The 15,809-nt window shown below is 48.1% G+C and overlaps 1 protein-coding gene across 2 annotated transcripts; it reads right to left on the reverse strand.

The window, feature by feature from the left end:
* Positions 1-1,403: 1,403 nt before the first annotated feature.
* LOC121856431 (Down syndrome cell adhesion molecule-like protein Dscam2) lies at positions 1,404-14,867 on the reverse strand. 2 transcript variants are annotated; one of them, XM_042352028.1, is made up of 18 exons: positions 14,854-14,867; positions 14,169-14,346; positions 13,857-13,998; positions 12,794-12,943; positions 12,326-12,537; positions 11,686-11,761; positions 9,332-9,476; positions 8,807-8,934; positions 8,548-8,665; positions 8,124-8,242; positions 7,804-7,998; positions 7,181-7,327; positions 6,868-7,020; positions 5,431-5,568; positions 4,809-4,999; positions 4,440-4,575; positions 3,841-4,099; positions 1,404-3,592 (listed from the first exon to the last, which is right to left on the reverse strand). In XM_042352028.1, the coding sequence occupies exons 5-18, from the start codon at positions 12,344-12,346 to the stop codon at positions 3,583-3,585; spliced, it is 1,836 nt and encodes a 611-aa protein (XP_042207962.1). In that variant the 5' UTR covers positions 12,347-12,537; positions 12,794-12,943; positions 13,857-13,998; positions 14,169-14,346; positions 14,854-14,867; the 3' UTR covers positions 1,404-3,582. The 2 variants fall into 2 exon arrangements, with proteins under 2 accessions (XP_042207962.1, XP_042207963.1); XM_042352029.1 differs by lacking the exon at positions 1,404-3,592 and having other exon boundaries at positions 3,961-4,099; positions 4,436-4,575.
* Between the last annotated feature and the right edge of the window lie 942 nt (positions 14,868-15,809).

Genomic DNA, 15,809 nt, shown 5'->3' on the forward strand with positions numbered 1-15,809 from the left:
CTTTATATTACCGTTTTAAATTAGTTGAACAATGATAAAACACAGGATGAGGTGAATGCCATCTGGTGACCGGTAATATTAATTAAGTTCACCTGTATTTAAAATTCTTCTTTAATTAACCTGTGTTGTATTGGGACCTGACTTGACCTGACCTCAAAGCCTCTTAACACACCAGTACATGTGTGTAAACCGAGTCTATTAAGCATCAAAGACACACACACACGGGGATACACACTCACACGTACACAGAGTTACGTACACACACACACACAGGTTTAGGAGGTTTCTGGTGGGAGGAATTCAGATTAGCCTTAATTTTATTTATGATGAAAAAACACAGATTTTGCTGATTTTTTAGCCAGATTTTTTTTGGTGGGGGTAGAATTTGATTTGGTGAAAACAGTTATTTTTGAGTTGTTTAAATTCAGATTTTCTTATGATTTATGAAGAAAATAACAGATTGTTTTGTATTTTCTGATATGAGGCACCAGATTTTTTTCCGATTTATAATTAGGTAGATGAAGAAACAGATTTAATTTATTTATTTACCTTTTATTCTTTAACGGTGAACATTCTCTCTCTCTCTCATTTTCCTTATCTCCACACCAGTCTCTCTCTACACCTGTATCCCTCCACACCTGTCCCCACCACATCTGTATCCCATCACACCTGTCACCATACTCATGAAGGACAATCAAATACAGGTTACAAAATATACTGTATTTCCTCCTTGTTCTCACTCAAGTCGCAGAACGAATAATACAAAACACTAATCCAGTTACGTATACATTTAGTAGCAACATACAAGTTTATACAAAAAAATACAACATACAGAATCATACAGTTTAAAGCTCACAGGTGTGTAAAGTTCACTTATTTTGGTTACAGTTGTGTGATACGATTTCTACAGTCATACAAAATGTAATATACACCGGATTTTTTGTATCTGGTGTATGATGCTTGAGCTGTACATAAATTATACATACGATACATAGCATACTTACAGCATGCTTTAGATATCTAGAGTCTTGTAATTGGTAAAATACATATATAAAATACAGAAATTATGTAGTTTGGAAATTCATGCCATTACAGTAATCTTCATGTATCGGGTAGAATACATGAATTATACATATTATATTATTTAATACTACAGTGCCATACAGGACTTCATGCTTACAGTTGTATGTTACAAAATTCATACAGAAAAGATACAAAAATGTTACATAATACCGTTTTATTAGTGTAAATTGTTGTTGTGATGTTTTTGTTGTTATTGTTTTTGCTGTGGTTTGAATTGTATTTTTTTTTTGGTTGAAGTTGATGTTGTTGTTGATGATGTTGTTGTTTGAAGATGTTGTTGTTGTTGATGATGTTGTTGTTGTTGATGATGTTGTATTGTTGTTGTTATTGTTGTTTTTGTTGTTGTTGTTGTTGTTGGACCTCAAATAAACATATACACTGTCCCTTCCTTCAACCCTTCAATATGCTAGTTAGTTTACCTTCCCAACACAACACCTTAAGACCAGTGAGAGAGAGAGAGAGAGAGAGAGACAGACAGACAGACAGACAGATGACCTAAACAGTATCACCTTCATCACCTATATTAAAAGAGCTATAAGCACAAACATCTATAATAGCTCATGAGTTATATATCGTATAAAATAACCTATATCACACACGAACGTCTATAATTTCATATCCTATATATATATACTTACAAAATCTAAATATATCACTAATTGTATATAAACACACCAGTTTGTATATATATATTTAACAAGGGGTCTTCCTGTATTGTATAAGTTATGTCTTTGAGGATGTGTACAGGTGTATATATATAAATTTACACTCATTACTAATCAAATTTTTCACCAATTTTTATTAATTTTTTATTTAATTGACCCCGAACCTTCGACCTTTGGATATTAAGGTCACGAGAATTATACCATGTTCTAGATATTGACCCAAAAATACGTTAAGTCTATTGAAGGGGTTAGGTCATCGTACTCAAGGGTATAAGTCGTCGTACTCAAGGGTATAAGTCGTCGCACTCAAGGGTATAAGTCGTCGTACTCAAGGGTTTAAATTATCGTACTCAAGGGGTTAGGATAACACACAAAGCAAGAGGTGCAACAATATAATGCAATCGTCAGCAACCTGTAGCAACACCTCACCTCCCCATCACAATTATCACCTGAACATCCATCAACATCTCTCAGAAACTATAACCAACATTATCAACATCTTGCTTATATTAACAGGCTAAGCAATATATATGCAACATCCAATTGCAATTTTCAACAATCCGTAGCAATTAGTTCCCTCAGTAAACACAGCCATTCATTTTAACATTGTCATCAAAACATCTCTCCAGAAAATGATAAACATCCATTATTAACATCTATATACATTGAGATAACAGGTAAGCAAGATATGCAACATTTACTGCAATGTTTATTTTTTTGGCAACAATTTAAGTCAGTTTTCGTAACTGTTAATCGTTCAGTAGTCATCAGTATCTCTCAAAAGCCATATACCTTGTCAACATCTTGCACATATTGAGATACACAAAGCCACATATGCAACATTTTATTGCAATACTCAACAACTTATAGCAACATTATTCACCAATTTCCACAATAAACTAACACATTCACCACAGCTCTTGTTCATCTTGTAATATTTATCAACATCACCCAAAAACTTTATATACACATTCGATATCAACATATTTATATCAACATCGCAGACAGGCAACACGTGCAACATTTAACTGCAGTCTTCAACGATAGCAACAAATTCACTCAAACATGATATTTTTTTATGTTATTATCCATCAATATTCCTCTAAAACCATATACCTCATAACCATCTTGCTCACATTAACATAAAACATTAATTCAATATTCTCTTGTAATATTCAACAACTTGTAGCAATTGTACAGAAATAACACAGTCCATTATGTAACATTTTTAACACGGGTGATTGTTAATTTCTTTATATTTAACAGACACACAGACATTACCAAAGGACTATACAGACACACTCGTGCTCTCCTACAGACACGCACATACACTCCTACAGACACGCACATACACTCCTACAGACACGCACATGTACTTCCACAGACACGCACATGTACTTCCACAGACACACTCATACACTCCTACAGACACGCACATACACTCCTACAGACACGCACATGTACTTCCACAGACACGCACATACACTCCTACAGACACGCACATACACTCCTACAGACACGCACATACACTCCTACAGACACGCACATACACTCCTACAGACACGCACATGTACTCTTAGACAGATACGTTCCGTCCACGTGAAGAACTGTCTGATTCAGGAAGACTTCTTAATGTCCAGGAAGATCACACGTTGTCGAGGAAGTTCTTGACTCATCCAGGAAGACATTTCACTTTCCAGGAAGATCTTGTTTACACAGTGACATTCTAAAGAAGAGAAGGAGGAGGTCACAGCTGTAGTGACCTCTTATGACGCGTGATGTTTGACCTCTTTGTTGACCTGTGTGTAGGATGACCACGCCCACCTCCTCTCACTCACACCTGCCTGGAAGTAAACATTGTAATAAGAGAATGAATGAAAGTCAGATTGTAAACAAAACAGTCAATATTATGAATGAATCTTCCACACCTGTATTATCTCACCTGTACTCTCCTCATTATTGACCTTTTAACCTTTATGAATGAGGTTCAATAGGGTATATTTTTGTGTCCTTTTTTTAATGATTGGTAGTGAAAATGACCTGTAAAGTGGTGTGTGTATGTGTGTGTGTGAGTGGTAATGGCTATCAGTACCTTGGATGACAGGCAGGCCGTAGAGTTCGTTGCTGTTGAATTTGCTGATGGTGATGCTGAGGCTGCTGATAGTGCTGGTGTTGAGGAGGAAGAGGATGTTGGTGTTGACTCTGTGGTTGTTGGTAGTGTTGTGGTTGTGGTGGTTGTTGGGGATGCTGATAGTGCTGCTGTTGTTGTTGTAGATGCTGTAGGCGCTGAAGGTGCTGCTGCTGGGGTTGAGTACGCCTCGTCTTAGGGGAAACGGACATTGCGGGGGATTCTGTAGGAGAGAGAGAGAGAGAGAGAGAGTCGATTTGTATACTCATCTACTGGTGCATTAAATAAAGATATATACAACATTTAACAGTATGAACAGATGACGTTGTATGACAGGTGCAAACAGTGTGACAGGTGGTATGACAGGTGGGGTGACAGGTGTTATGACAAGTGGGGTGAAAGGTGGGGTGACAGGTGAGAGTATGACAGGTGGGGTGACGGGTGAGTGTGTTTTAGGTGTTATAACAGGTGGGGTGACAGGTGTTATGACATGTTATGACAGGTGGAGTGACAGGTGGGGGTGACAGGTGGGGGTGACAGGTGAGAGAGTGTGACAAACCTACTGGTCCGGAGGTGTCTGAGGGGGCGGCGGTGGTGAGGAGGGGGGCGGGGGTCAGCCTGGGGGGTCAACACCCCACTGTAGTGCTCCCCCTCGTAGCTCACCCCCCCTCGACCTGACCCCCGGCTGTCTACCTCACTCTGTAAACAATAACTTCGATGTAAACAACAACACTGTCAGCTGATGGTGTAAACAACAACACTGTCAGCCACCTGGTAGCGTACCTTCTGGTGGTACACACCTGGTAGTGTACCTGGTAGTGGCACAGCATCAGGTAGTGTACCTGGTAGTGGCACAGCACCTGGTACTGTACCTGGTAGTGGTACAGCACCTGGTACTGTACCTGGTAGTGGTACAGGTACCGGCATCTTACCAGATTGGGGGAGTCAACATCGTGTAGTGACGGCGCCTGGTAGACGAGGGCGGTGAAGGCCTTCTGCCCACGTGGTTGTGGGTGGTGGGCGTGTGTGGGCGGGGAGGGCGGAGCAGGGGGCGGCGGGCTGCCTCCGCCCATCTGGAAGGTGGCCGTGGCGTAGGGGTAAAGGTCCTCCTCGCTGTAGTCTCCTGTAGGTGAGGAGAACCTCTGAGTTAAAACTTATAGTGACCACCATATGAAGCTTGACTACCACAACAACACCGCCAGGCAGCGACAGCTGTGTCGCAGACAAGTGTTAATGCTGGACCAAGGGACCAACATCTGCCTGACGGCTGGACCAAGGGACCAACATCTGTCTGAAGGCTGGACCAAGGGACCAACATCTATCTGAAGGCTGGACCAAGATCTGTGTGACGGCTGGACCAACGGACCAACATCTGTCTGAGGTACACATGTTGAGGGCTGGACCAAGGTGTTTATAGGTATTTGGAGGTGTGAACTAAAGTTGTTTACAGATGTATGGTGGTAAAGTTGTAAACAATATTGTTTACATTTACTGGTTTACAAGCTAAGGACACGGTAGTTTACAGCTGTTGTGTTAAGAGTGACGTCACAGTACCAGTGTTGTCGTGTTGGTGGGGAGGCGTGGGCGCGGGCCTCCTGACGGTGGTGTACACGTCCTCCCGCGCCTGTAGGGTCGTCTTCTCCTCCTCCTCCGTGTCCGCCACCTCCTTCTGTGAGGGTCTGCTGGAGGGTCCTGTGGGGGGAGGGGGGTATGTTACCTCACCTGTCACCACACCTGTCACCTCACCTGTCACCTCACCGTGACAGATGACTCACTGAGTCAACAAAGTTAATGACTCATGACAGTAGGAAGTGTAAGTGACTTATGAGTAAAGTATAAGTGTTGTTAAGTGACTTACAAAGACGGTGAGGACAACAACTAACTCACACACACACAGTGAGGACAACAACTCACACACACACACAGTGAGGACAACAACTAACTTTTGCTCACACACACACAGTGAGGACAACAACTCACTTTTGCTCACACACACACAGTGAGGACAATGTTACGAGTTGGGGATTTAGAATATAGTTATACGTCTACCCAGATCCCAACAGGTAACAACAATAAAAAAACAAAACAAAGACAATCGGACTATAAAAGGGTAGACAAAGGATGCGAGTTTTCGTTGTATATAATAGAGTACCATAAATCCCTTAACAAAATATTCAGCTTATAAATTACCCTTAACCAAACTTAACCTAAACATTAACAGTATATACATATTAATAAACATAAAACAATCTCAAAAGCAAAGTGGACGTGGGAAATTAATACAAGATACTAGTACTTAAGTGAGGCTGAGATGGCTGACGAGTAATGCTGAGTATTGTAGAGACGGTGGTGGTCACTGCACGTAGGTTTTGGGAGGATAGATGATCCTGTGGTCACTTCCCAGAACCAGAGTGCTCTCTCCTCCAGGTGGAGCTGACAAAGAGACTTTGAGGAGGTGACATAACAACCAGGATAGGGAGAAAGGAAACCTCGGAGTGGTAACTAAGACGGAGTCATACTCGTGTCTCGTCCCTAGATGGCGTTGCTCGTGGTGCCTGGGTACATGAGGGACAATAGATGGCGTGCTTCGTAGTGCTGGGTGGAGGGTTCGTAACAACAACAACCTAACTTTTGCTCACACACACACACACAGTGAGGACAACAACTAACTCACACACACACACACACAGTAGGGACAACAACTAACTTTTGCTCACACACACACACAAGTGGCGGATAACCGCTCACTTTTGCTCACACACACACACACACACAGTGAGGACAACAACTAACTTTTGCTCCACACACACACACACAGTGAGGACAACAGCTAACTTTTGCTCACACACACACACACACAGGTGAGGACAACAACCTTTTGCTCCACACACACACACACACACAGTGAGGACAACAACTCACTTTTGCTCACACACACACACACACACAATGACACACACACACACACACACAGTGAGGACAACAACTCACTTTTCCTCACACAGACACACACAGTGGTCACAGTCAGCAGCAGCGCCATGGCGGAGACAGCGGCCGGGACCAACACTCGCGGGTCCTGCCACGCCCCTGAGGTGGAGGGCGCGCTGCCCCACACGCCTCCGCCCACGCCCGTACCCGCGCCTCCTGGGGAACCAGGGAGTGGTTAGTGAAGGGGTGGGGTGAGGTCAAGACACAACATTAAGACTGTAGTGTGAGGTCAAGACACAACATTAAGAGTGTAGTGTGTGGTCAAGACACAACACGTGGTTGTAGTGTGAGGTCAAGACACAAAACATGGGTGTACCTGGGAGGCCCTGGCCAGGTGTGGTCACGGTGTAGTGGGCGGGTGTGGCTCCTGCAGAGTTGTGGGCGGTCACCCGCAGCTCATAGCGGCCACCTGCGTCTAGCCCGCCCACAGCGAAGGTGCGGGCGGGCGGTATCTCGCTGCCAACTGTAAGAGGCGAGACTGTCTTAACCCAGTTATAGTGATCACTGTACACTATAACACCTATAGGGATCACTGTACACTATAACACCATATAGTGATGACTATACACTATAACACCATATAGTGATGACTGTACACTATAACACCATATAGTGATCACTGTACACTATAACACCATATAGTGATGACTGTACACTATAACACCATATAGTGATCACTGTACACTATAACACCATATAGTGATCACTGTACACTATAACACCATATAGTGATCATACAATAACATTACTAACAGAGATTAAAACATTATAAAAGTTAATAATACAATGTAAACAATGGTAAAATTAACAGTGGTCCACACCTGTGGTCCAGTGGTCCACACCTGTGGTCCAGTGGTCCACACCTGTGGTCCAGTGGTCCACACCTGTGGTCCAGTAGTTCACACCTGTGGTCCAGTGGTCCACACCTGTGGTCCTTACCTGTGGTCCAGTGCCTGGAGGAGTCCCTGCGGTACTGTACACTAAAGTGGGTGATGGTACAGCCGCCGTCCCCCCACTGCGCCAGGTACAGCGTCGCCTGCGAGCTGTTGCTGGTGACGAACTGGAACTGTGGCGGCGCCTCAGGTGGCCGGCCCTTAGTGCGGGCCGCTTCTGTTGAGGAGGCCGTGCTGCTGCCTGCCGGGGCACAGCATGTAAACAATAAATCAACATACTGTACAGTACTTAACACATATTAGGAAGGTGAGTTAAGTCTTGTTTACGTTGTTGTGTGCCAGGTGTGTTACAGGTGTGGTGCTCACCTATGTGGTTGTGAGCCGTGAGGTAGAAGTGGTGCAAGGTGCCGCACCTGAGGCTGGTCACCGTGTAGGAGCGCTGATCACCGTCCACCTCCGCCCTCACCCACTCCCCTCCCGCTGACCTGGTGACAACACCATAGTTATTGTGCTGCTGCACCATTATTCCTCACCTCTGCACCACAGTAGAGTATATTATAGTGCAGTACAGTACAGTACAGTACAGTACAGTACAGTCTAGTACAGTACAACACAGTACAGTACAGTACAGTCTAGTACAGTACAACACAGTACAGTACAGTACAGTCTAGTACAGTACAACACAGTACAGTACAGTACAGTCTAGTACAGTACAACACAGTACAGTACAGTACAGTCTAGTACAGTACAACACAGTACAGTACAGTACAGTAGAGGAGGCAACACTCACCTGTAGTGGAGTGTGGCTCCCTGGAGGTCGGCGCCGCCCGTGTCCTCCACACTCCACTGGACCCTGATGGAGGAGGCGGTGGTCTCCGTCACGTGGAGGGAAGGTGCTGACGGAGGCACTGTAGTGGTCATGTGTTTGTTGTTAGTATTATTATTATTATTATTATCTTAACATATAAGGTTTATATAACTCTCTGTTAGACACACGTAACACTGAGACACACACACGTAACACTGAGACACACACACGTAACACTGACCTAGCACGGTAAGGTTGTAGGTGACGGCGTCACTGCCGTGGTGGTTGGTGGCGGTACAGGAGTAGTGGCCGCTGTCGCTTCTCTGTATGTCTGCCAAGGTGAGAGTCCCGTCTGGCTGTACCCGGAACCTGTGGACCACAACACCTGTGTACTGTACCACCTGTGTACTGTACCACCTGTGTACCACAACACCTGTGTACTGTACTACCTGTGTACTGTACCACCTGTGTACCACAACATGTGTACTGTACCACCTGTGTACCACAACATGTGTACTGTACCACCTGTGTACCACAACATGTGTACTGTACCACCTGTGTACTGTACCACCTGTGTACACCTGTGACCTGTTAATCATCACAGTAACACAGTTCAGCCTCACAACAAACCTCTTGGTATATCTGTAACAGGTGTGATAATGACAATTATTTATCATGCACACCTGTCACACCTGTTTAGACTCAGCTGTCATGGGTGTGACTCAGCTGTCATGGGTGAGTCATAGCTGTCATGGGTGAGACTCACCTGTCATGGGTAACAGGGATCAGCTTCCTCTGGTGGGTCCAGGTTAGGTCAGGCTCCGGCACACCCACGGCGCCACACGCTAGACTCACGTCCTCCTTCCAAGCCGCCGTCACGTTCCCGCCCACCGACCACACGCCCGCGGCCACTGTGGGTGTGTGTTATAGTGATACTGTTACTCACGCCCACCGACCACACGCCCGCGGCCTCTGTGGGCGTGTGTTATAGTGATAATGTTACTCACGCCCACCGACCACACGCCCGCGGCCACTGTGGGCGTGTGTTATAGTGATAATGTTACTCACGCCCACCCACCACATGCCCGCGGCCACTGTGGGCGTGTGTTATAGTGATAATGTTACTCACGCCCACCCACCACACGCCCGCGGCCACTGTGGGCGTGTGTTATAGTGATAATGTTACTCACGCCCACCCACCACACGCCCGCGGCCACTGTGGGCGTGTGTTATAGTGATAATGTTACTCACACCCACCCACCACACGCCCGCGGCCACTGTGGGCGTGTGTTATAATGATAATGTTACTCACGCCCACCCACCACACGCCCTCGGCCACTGTGGGCGTGTGTTATAGTGATAATGTCACTCACGCCCACCCACCACACGCCCGCGGTCACTGTGGGCGTGTGTTATAGTGATACTGTTACTCACGCTCACCCACCACACGCGGCCGCAGGTGGCGTGTGTTGCGCCCACCGACTGCCCACAGTGACCGCGACGTGTTATAATGATGTTACTCACCGCCGCGATTACTGGCGTGTTATAGTGATAATGTCACTCACGCCCACCCACCACACGCCCGCGGTCACTGTGGGCGTGTGTTATAGTGATACTGTTACTCACGCTCACCCACCACACGCCCGCGGTCACAATGGGCGTGTGTTATAGTGATACTGTTACTCACGCTCACCCACCACACGCCCGCGGTCACTGTGGGCGTGTGTTATAGTGATACTGTTACTCACGCCCACCCACCACACGCCCGCGGTCACTGGCGTGGCTGTTATAAACAAATGTTACTCGCCCACCACCTCGGCTACTGTAGGCGTGTGTTATAGTGTGTTACTCGCCCACACCACAAGCCTGTGATATTTATAGTGATAATGTTACTCACGCCCACCCACCACAAGCCCTCGGCCACTGTGGGCGTGTGTTATAGTGATAATGTTACTCACGCCCACCCACCACATGCCCGCGGCCACTGTGGGCGTGTGTTATAGTGATAATGTTACTCACGCCCACCCACCACACGCCCGCGGCCACTGTGGGCGTGTGTTATAGTGATAATGTTACTCACGCCCACCCACCACACGCCCGCGGTCACTGTGGGCGTGTGTTATAGTGATAATGTTACTCACGCCCACCCACCACAAGCCCTCGGCCACTGTGGGCGTGTGTTATAGTGATAATGTTACTCACGCCCACCCACCACACGCCCTCGGCCACTGTGGGCGTGTGTTATAGTGATAATGTTACTCACGCCCACCCACCACAAGCCCGCGGTCACTGTGGGCGTGTGTTATAGTGATAATGTTACTCACGCCCACCCACCACACGCCCGCGGTCACTGTGGGCGTGTTATAGTGATAATGTTACTCACGCCCACCCACCACACGCCCGCGGTCACTGTGGGCGTGTGTTATAGTGATACTCACGCCCACCCACCACACGCCCGTGGCCACTATGGGCGTGTGTTATAGTGATACTCACGCCCACCCACCACACGCCCGCGGTCACTGTGGGCGTGTGTTATAGTGATACTCACGCCCACCCACCACACGCCCGCGGTCACTGTGGGCGTGTGTTATAGTGATACTCACGCCCACCGACCACACGCCCGTGGCCACTATGGGCGTGTGTTATAGTGATGCTCACGCCCACCCACCACACGCCCGCGGTCACTGTGGGCGTGTGTTATAGTGATACTCACGCCCACCGACCACACGCCCGCGGCCACTATGGGCGTGTGTTATAGTGATACTGTTACTCACGCCCACCGACCACACGCCCGTGGCCACTATGGGCGTGTGTTATAGTGATACTCACGCCCACCGACCACACGCCCGTGGCCACTATGGGCGTGTGTTATAGTGATACTCACGCCCACCGACCACACGCCCGTGGCCACTATGGGCGTGTGTTATAGTGATACTCACGCCCACCGACCACACGCCCGCGGCCACTATGGGCGTGTGTTATAGTGATACTCACGCCCACCCACCACCCACAGGTACTGACAGTGGGCGTGTGTCGCTTTTATACGATTTATTAATATAATCACCAAACATGTGCGTGTGTAGATGTAAACATAGTGTACATGTGTACGTATGGACGTACCTGTGTGTGTGGGCTTGACCACGGCCACGCTGCTCGCGGGACCTTCACCCATCCTGGTGGACGCCGTCACCCACACCTGTAAGACACACCTGTTACTCACACACACCTGTAAGACACACCCGTTATTCACCCACAACTGTAAGACACACCTGTTACTCACCCACACCAGTAAGACATACCTGTTACTCACCCACACCTGTTATTCACCCACACCTATAAGGCACACCTGTCACTCACCCACACTTGTAAGACACACCTGTTATTCACACACACTTATAAGACACACCTGTCACTCATCCACACCTGTTCGACACATGTTAACTGCCCACACCTGTATGACACACCTGTCACTCATCCATACCTGTAAGACACACCTGTTATTCACCCACACCTGTGAAACACACCTATAATATTGTGTAGGGTCAGGTGTTAGTACTGACCTGGTGTGTGGTGTGAGACAGGTCATGTAGGGTCAGGTGTTAGTACTGACCTGGTGTGTGGTGTGAGACAGGTCATGTAGGGTCAGGTGTTAGTACTGACCTGGTGTGTGGTGTGAGAAAGGTCATGTAGGGTCAGGTGTTAGTACTGACCTGGTGTGTGGTGTGAGACAGGTCATGTAGGGTCAGGTGTTTGTACTGACCTGGTGTGTGGTGTGAGACATGTCATGTAGGGTCAGGTGCGTCAGGTGAGGCTCCACACGGCGGCTGTGGGCGGAGCCACGCCCACCTGCTGGTTCCCAGTGGACGGTGTAGCGGCTGATACGCCCGTGTGGGCGTGCGGGCGGCGCCCACGACACTACGGCTGCCCGAGGACCCGACACTATTGCCTTCACCCTCGCCGGCGCTTCTGGCACTGTGAGGGAGGAGGTGTTACTGTTACTGAGGGAGGAGGTGTTACTGAGGGAGGAGGTGTTACTGAGGGAGGAGGTGTTACTGAGGTAGGAGGTGTTATATCAATTAACAACGTTCAACAAAAACAATAACATTATGTTCTCATTATTGTTAAAATATTACGACTGTTTCTGCTTGACCAAACACTTGTCTATTACTTGTATGGGTTAGTAGTAGTAGTAGTAGTCATCGTCATAGTAGTAGTAGTAGTAACTCACCGTCCTGGTCAGTAGTACACACAAGGGGGTGGGAGTGTACACCTTCCCCAGCTCTGGTTGACGCCGCCACAGTCACCGTGTAGTTGGTCCAAGGTGTCAGACCAGCTACTGTGGCTCTCAACCCTTCTGACACCACGCTGCCACTCCTCCCTGTGACACATGACACATTATTCTACCTGACACCACACTCTGACACATGACACAATAACAGGGTATAAGTAATTCAGATAAAGACTTAGAAATATTACACGAAAACAAGAAATATATCAGATGAACACAGCAAATGAACACAGAGGAACACACTACGAGCTGAACAACGGTGATTATTACTGAGAAACATTTAAGAGTAATAATAAGTTGTGACCTAACACAGAGGAACACACTATGAGCTGAACAACGGTGATTATTACTGAGAAACATTTAAGAGTAATAATAAGTTGTGACCTAACACAGAGGAACACACTACGAGCTGAACAACGGTGATTATTACTGAGAAACATTTAAGAGTAATAATATGTTGTGACCTAACACAGAGGAACACACTACGAGCTGAACAACGGTGATTATTACTGAGAAACATTTAAGAGTAATAATAAGTTGTGACCTAACACAGAGGAACACACTACGAGCTGAACAACGGTGATTATTACTGAGAAACATTTAAGAGTAATAATAAGTTGTGACCTAACACAGAGGAACACACTGCTGAACAACGGTGATTATTACTGAGAAACATTTAGAGTATTAAGTTGTGACCTACCGAGGAACACTACGAGCTGAACACGGTGATTTCTGACATTTAAGAGTAATATGTTGTGGTGGTGCGGTGATATTGGAAACATTTAAGAGTAATATGTTGTGACCTAACACAGAGGAACACACTACGAGCTGAACAACGGTGATTATTACTGAGAAACATTTAAGAGTAATAATAAGTTGTGACCTAACACAGAGGAACACACTATGTTAAGTTACTATACTGTATGTGTCTGTGTACTTGAGGGACCTCACACCGTGGGAGTAGGCGCAGCAGGAGGCAGTCACCATGGCAGGAGGCACTCACCGTGGGAGGAGGCGTGGGAGTAAGCCAGGCGGTAGTTGGTGATGACGCCGTTCCTGTGACGGAGGAGGAGGCGACCACGTCACTACCAGGCTTGATGACGTCACACTCTCACATGTCACGTGACCGGGAGGAGCACTCGGTTCTGTGTGAGTGAGTGAGTGAGTGAGTGAGAGTGAGAGAGAGTGAGAGAGTGCTATAGGAGAGGAGGCGAGAGTGTAAGGAAGTGGTGATGGGCAGCTGAAGTGAAGTGAAGTGATTCGTTATATTAAGTGTGTGGGTATAAGATGAACACACACACACACACACACTCACTGTCGTGTAGGGTGGTGCCCAGGGCGGGAGGTGAGGCAGGTCCGGCGCCCTTAGAGTTGAAGGCTTGCAGTACGACGGCGTAGCGGGCGTGTGGGCGTAGTCCTGCCAGGGTGGCTGTAGTCACGCCCACGCCTTCCACGCCCACCGTAGTGAAGTTATACGCCCCTCCCCCCCCTCACTGCAGGGAGAAAGTGAGAGGTGAGAGAATAAGAGGTGAGGAAGTGAGAGGTGAGGTGAGGTGAGGAAGTGAGGGTGAGAGGAACAGGTTAATTGTCAAAATGGCGTCAATATTGTGAGAGGGAGACTCACCTGGCGTCCTTAAGGCCCAGGTGTGTGGGGAGACTCACCTGGCGTCCTAAGGCCCAGGTGTGTGAGGGAGACTCACCTGACGTCCTTAGGCCCAGGTGTGTGAGGGGAACTCACCTGGCGTCTAAGGCCCAGGTGTGTGAGGGAGACTCACCTGGCGTCCTTAAGGCCCAGGTGTGTGAGGCTCACCTGGCGTCCTAATGCCCAGGTGTGTGAGGGAGACTCACCTGGCGTCTTAAAGCCCAGGTGTGTGAGGGAGACTCACCTGGCGTCCTAAGTCCAGGTGTGTGAGGGAGACTCACCTGGCGTCTTAAAGCCCAGGTGTGTGAGGCAGACTCACCTGGCGTCCTTAAGGCCCAGGTGTGTGAGGGAGACTCACCTGGCGTCCTTAAGGCCCAGGTGTGTGAGAGCTCACCTGGCATCCTTAAAGCCCAGGTGTGTGGGGAACTCACCTGGCATAAAGCCCAGGTAGTAGCCGGGGACGTCGCCGTTGGTCAGGTTTTGTGGCGGCGGCTCCCAGGACACCTGTAGAGCTGTAGACGACACTGCCAACACCTGCAACATGGTAACACCTGTAGCATAACACCTGTAGCATAATACCTGTAACATAACACCTGTAGCATAACACCTGTAACATAACACCTGTAACATAACACCTGTAGTATACACCACAACCCACACAGGTACTCACGTTAACACCCTGAGGGGGCAGCTGGGGGCTCCTCTTGTGTGCTGACCCTGAGGGCAGGGGGAGGAAGGGCTGCGGCCAACGCGGTTCTCCCGCCACAACTGTCAGCGTGTAGGTGGTGGCTGGCCGCAGTGTCCAGCCTCACCTGCTGCTGGTCCCCCCTACTGTCACCTCCTGCGGCCCGTCCACACCTGGCGGGTGACAGTTATGTTGTCCACCTCAGCCACCTTGCCCAACACCACTCAATATAAAATGACTTGTAAACACACACACACCAGGTGACTGCTGAGCGTCGAAGGTGATGAGGTAGGCGGTGATGGGGGCGTTGGAGTCCTGGAGGAGCCAGGAGTGCCAGACGAGATCCTTCCTCCGTCACCGTCACTCCTGAGAGACCCCGGCACGTCTGGGGGGGAGGAGGGGTACTATAGTGTTACTGGGTGGGGTACCACTACTGCACCACTACTGTACCATCACTGTACCATCACTGTACCTGACCAGCAGGTGGAAGTCAGCAGTGAGGGCCCCGGGTGTTGGTGGCGGTACAGACGTAATGGCCGGAGTCACTCAGGTGTGTTGACCGTAGTACAAGTTCTGACACCTGGCCAGCCTCACTCTGCCTCTGACACCTCGTACCTGTTGACACCACC

This window comes from Homarus americanus, unplaced genomic scaffold (assembly GCF_018991925.1).
Source record: "Homarus americanus isolate GMGI-L3 unplaced genomic scaffold, GMGI_Hamer_2.0 scaffold23919, whole genome shotgun sequence".
In the NCBI taxonomy this organism is placed as follows: domain Eukaryota; kingdom Metazoa; phylum Arthropoda; class Malacostraca; order Decapoda; family Nephropidae; genus Homarus; species Homarus americanus.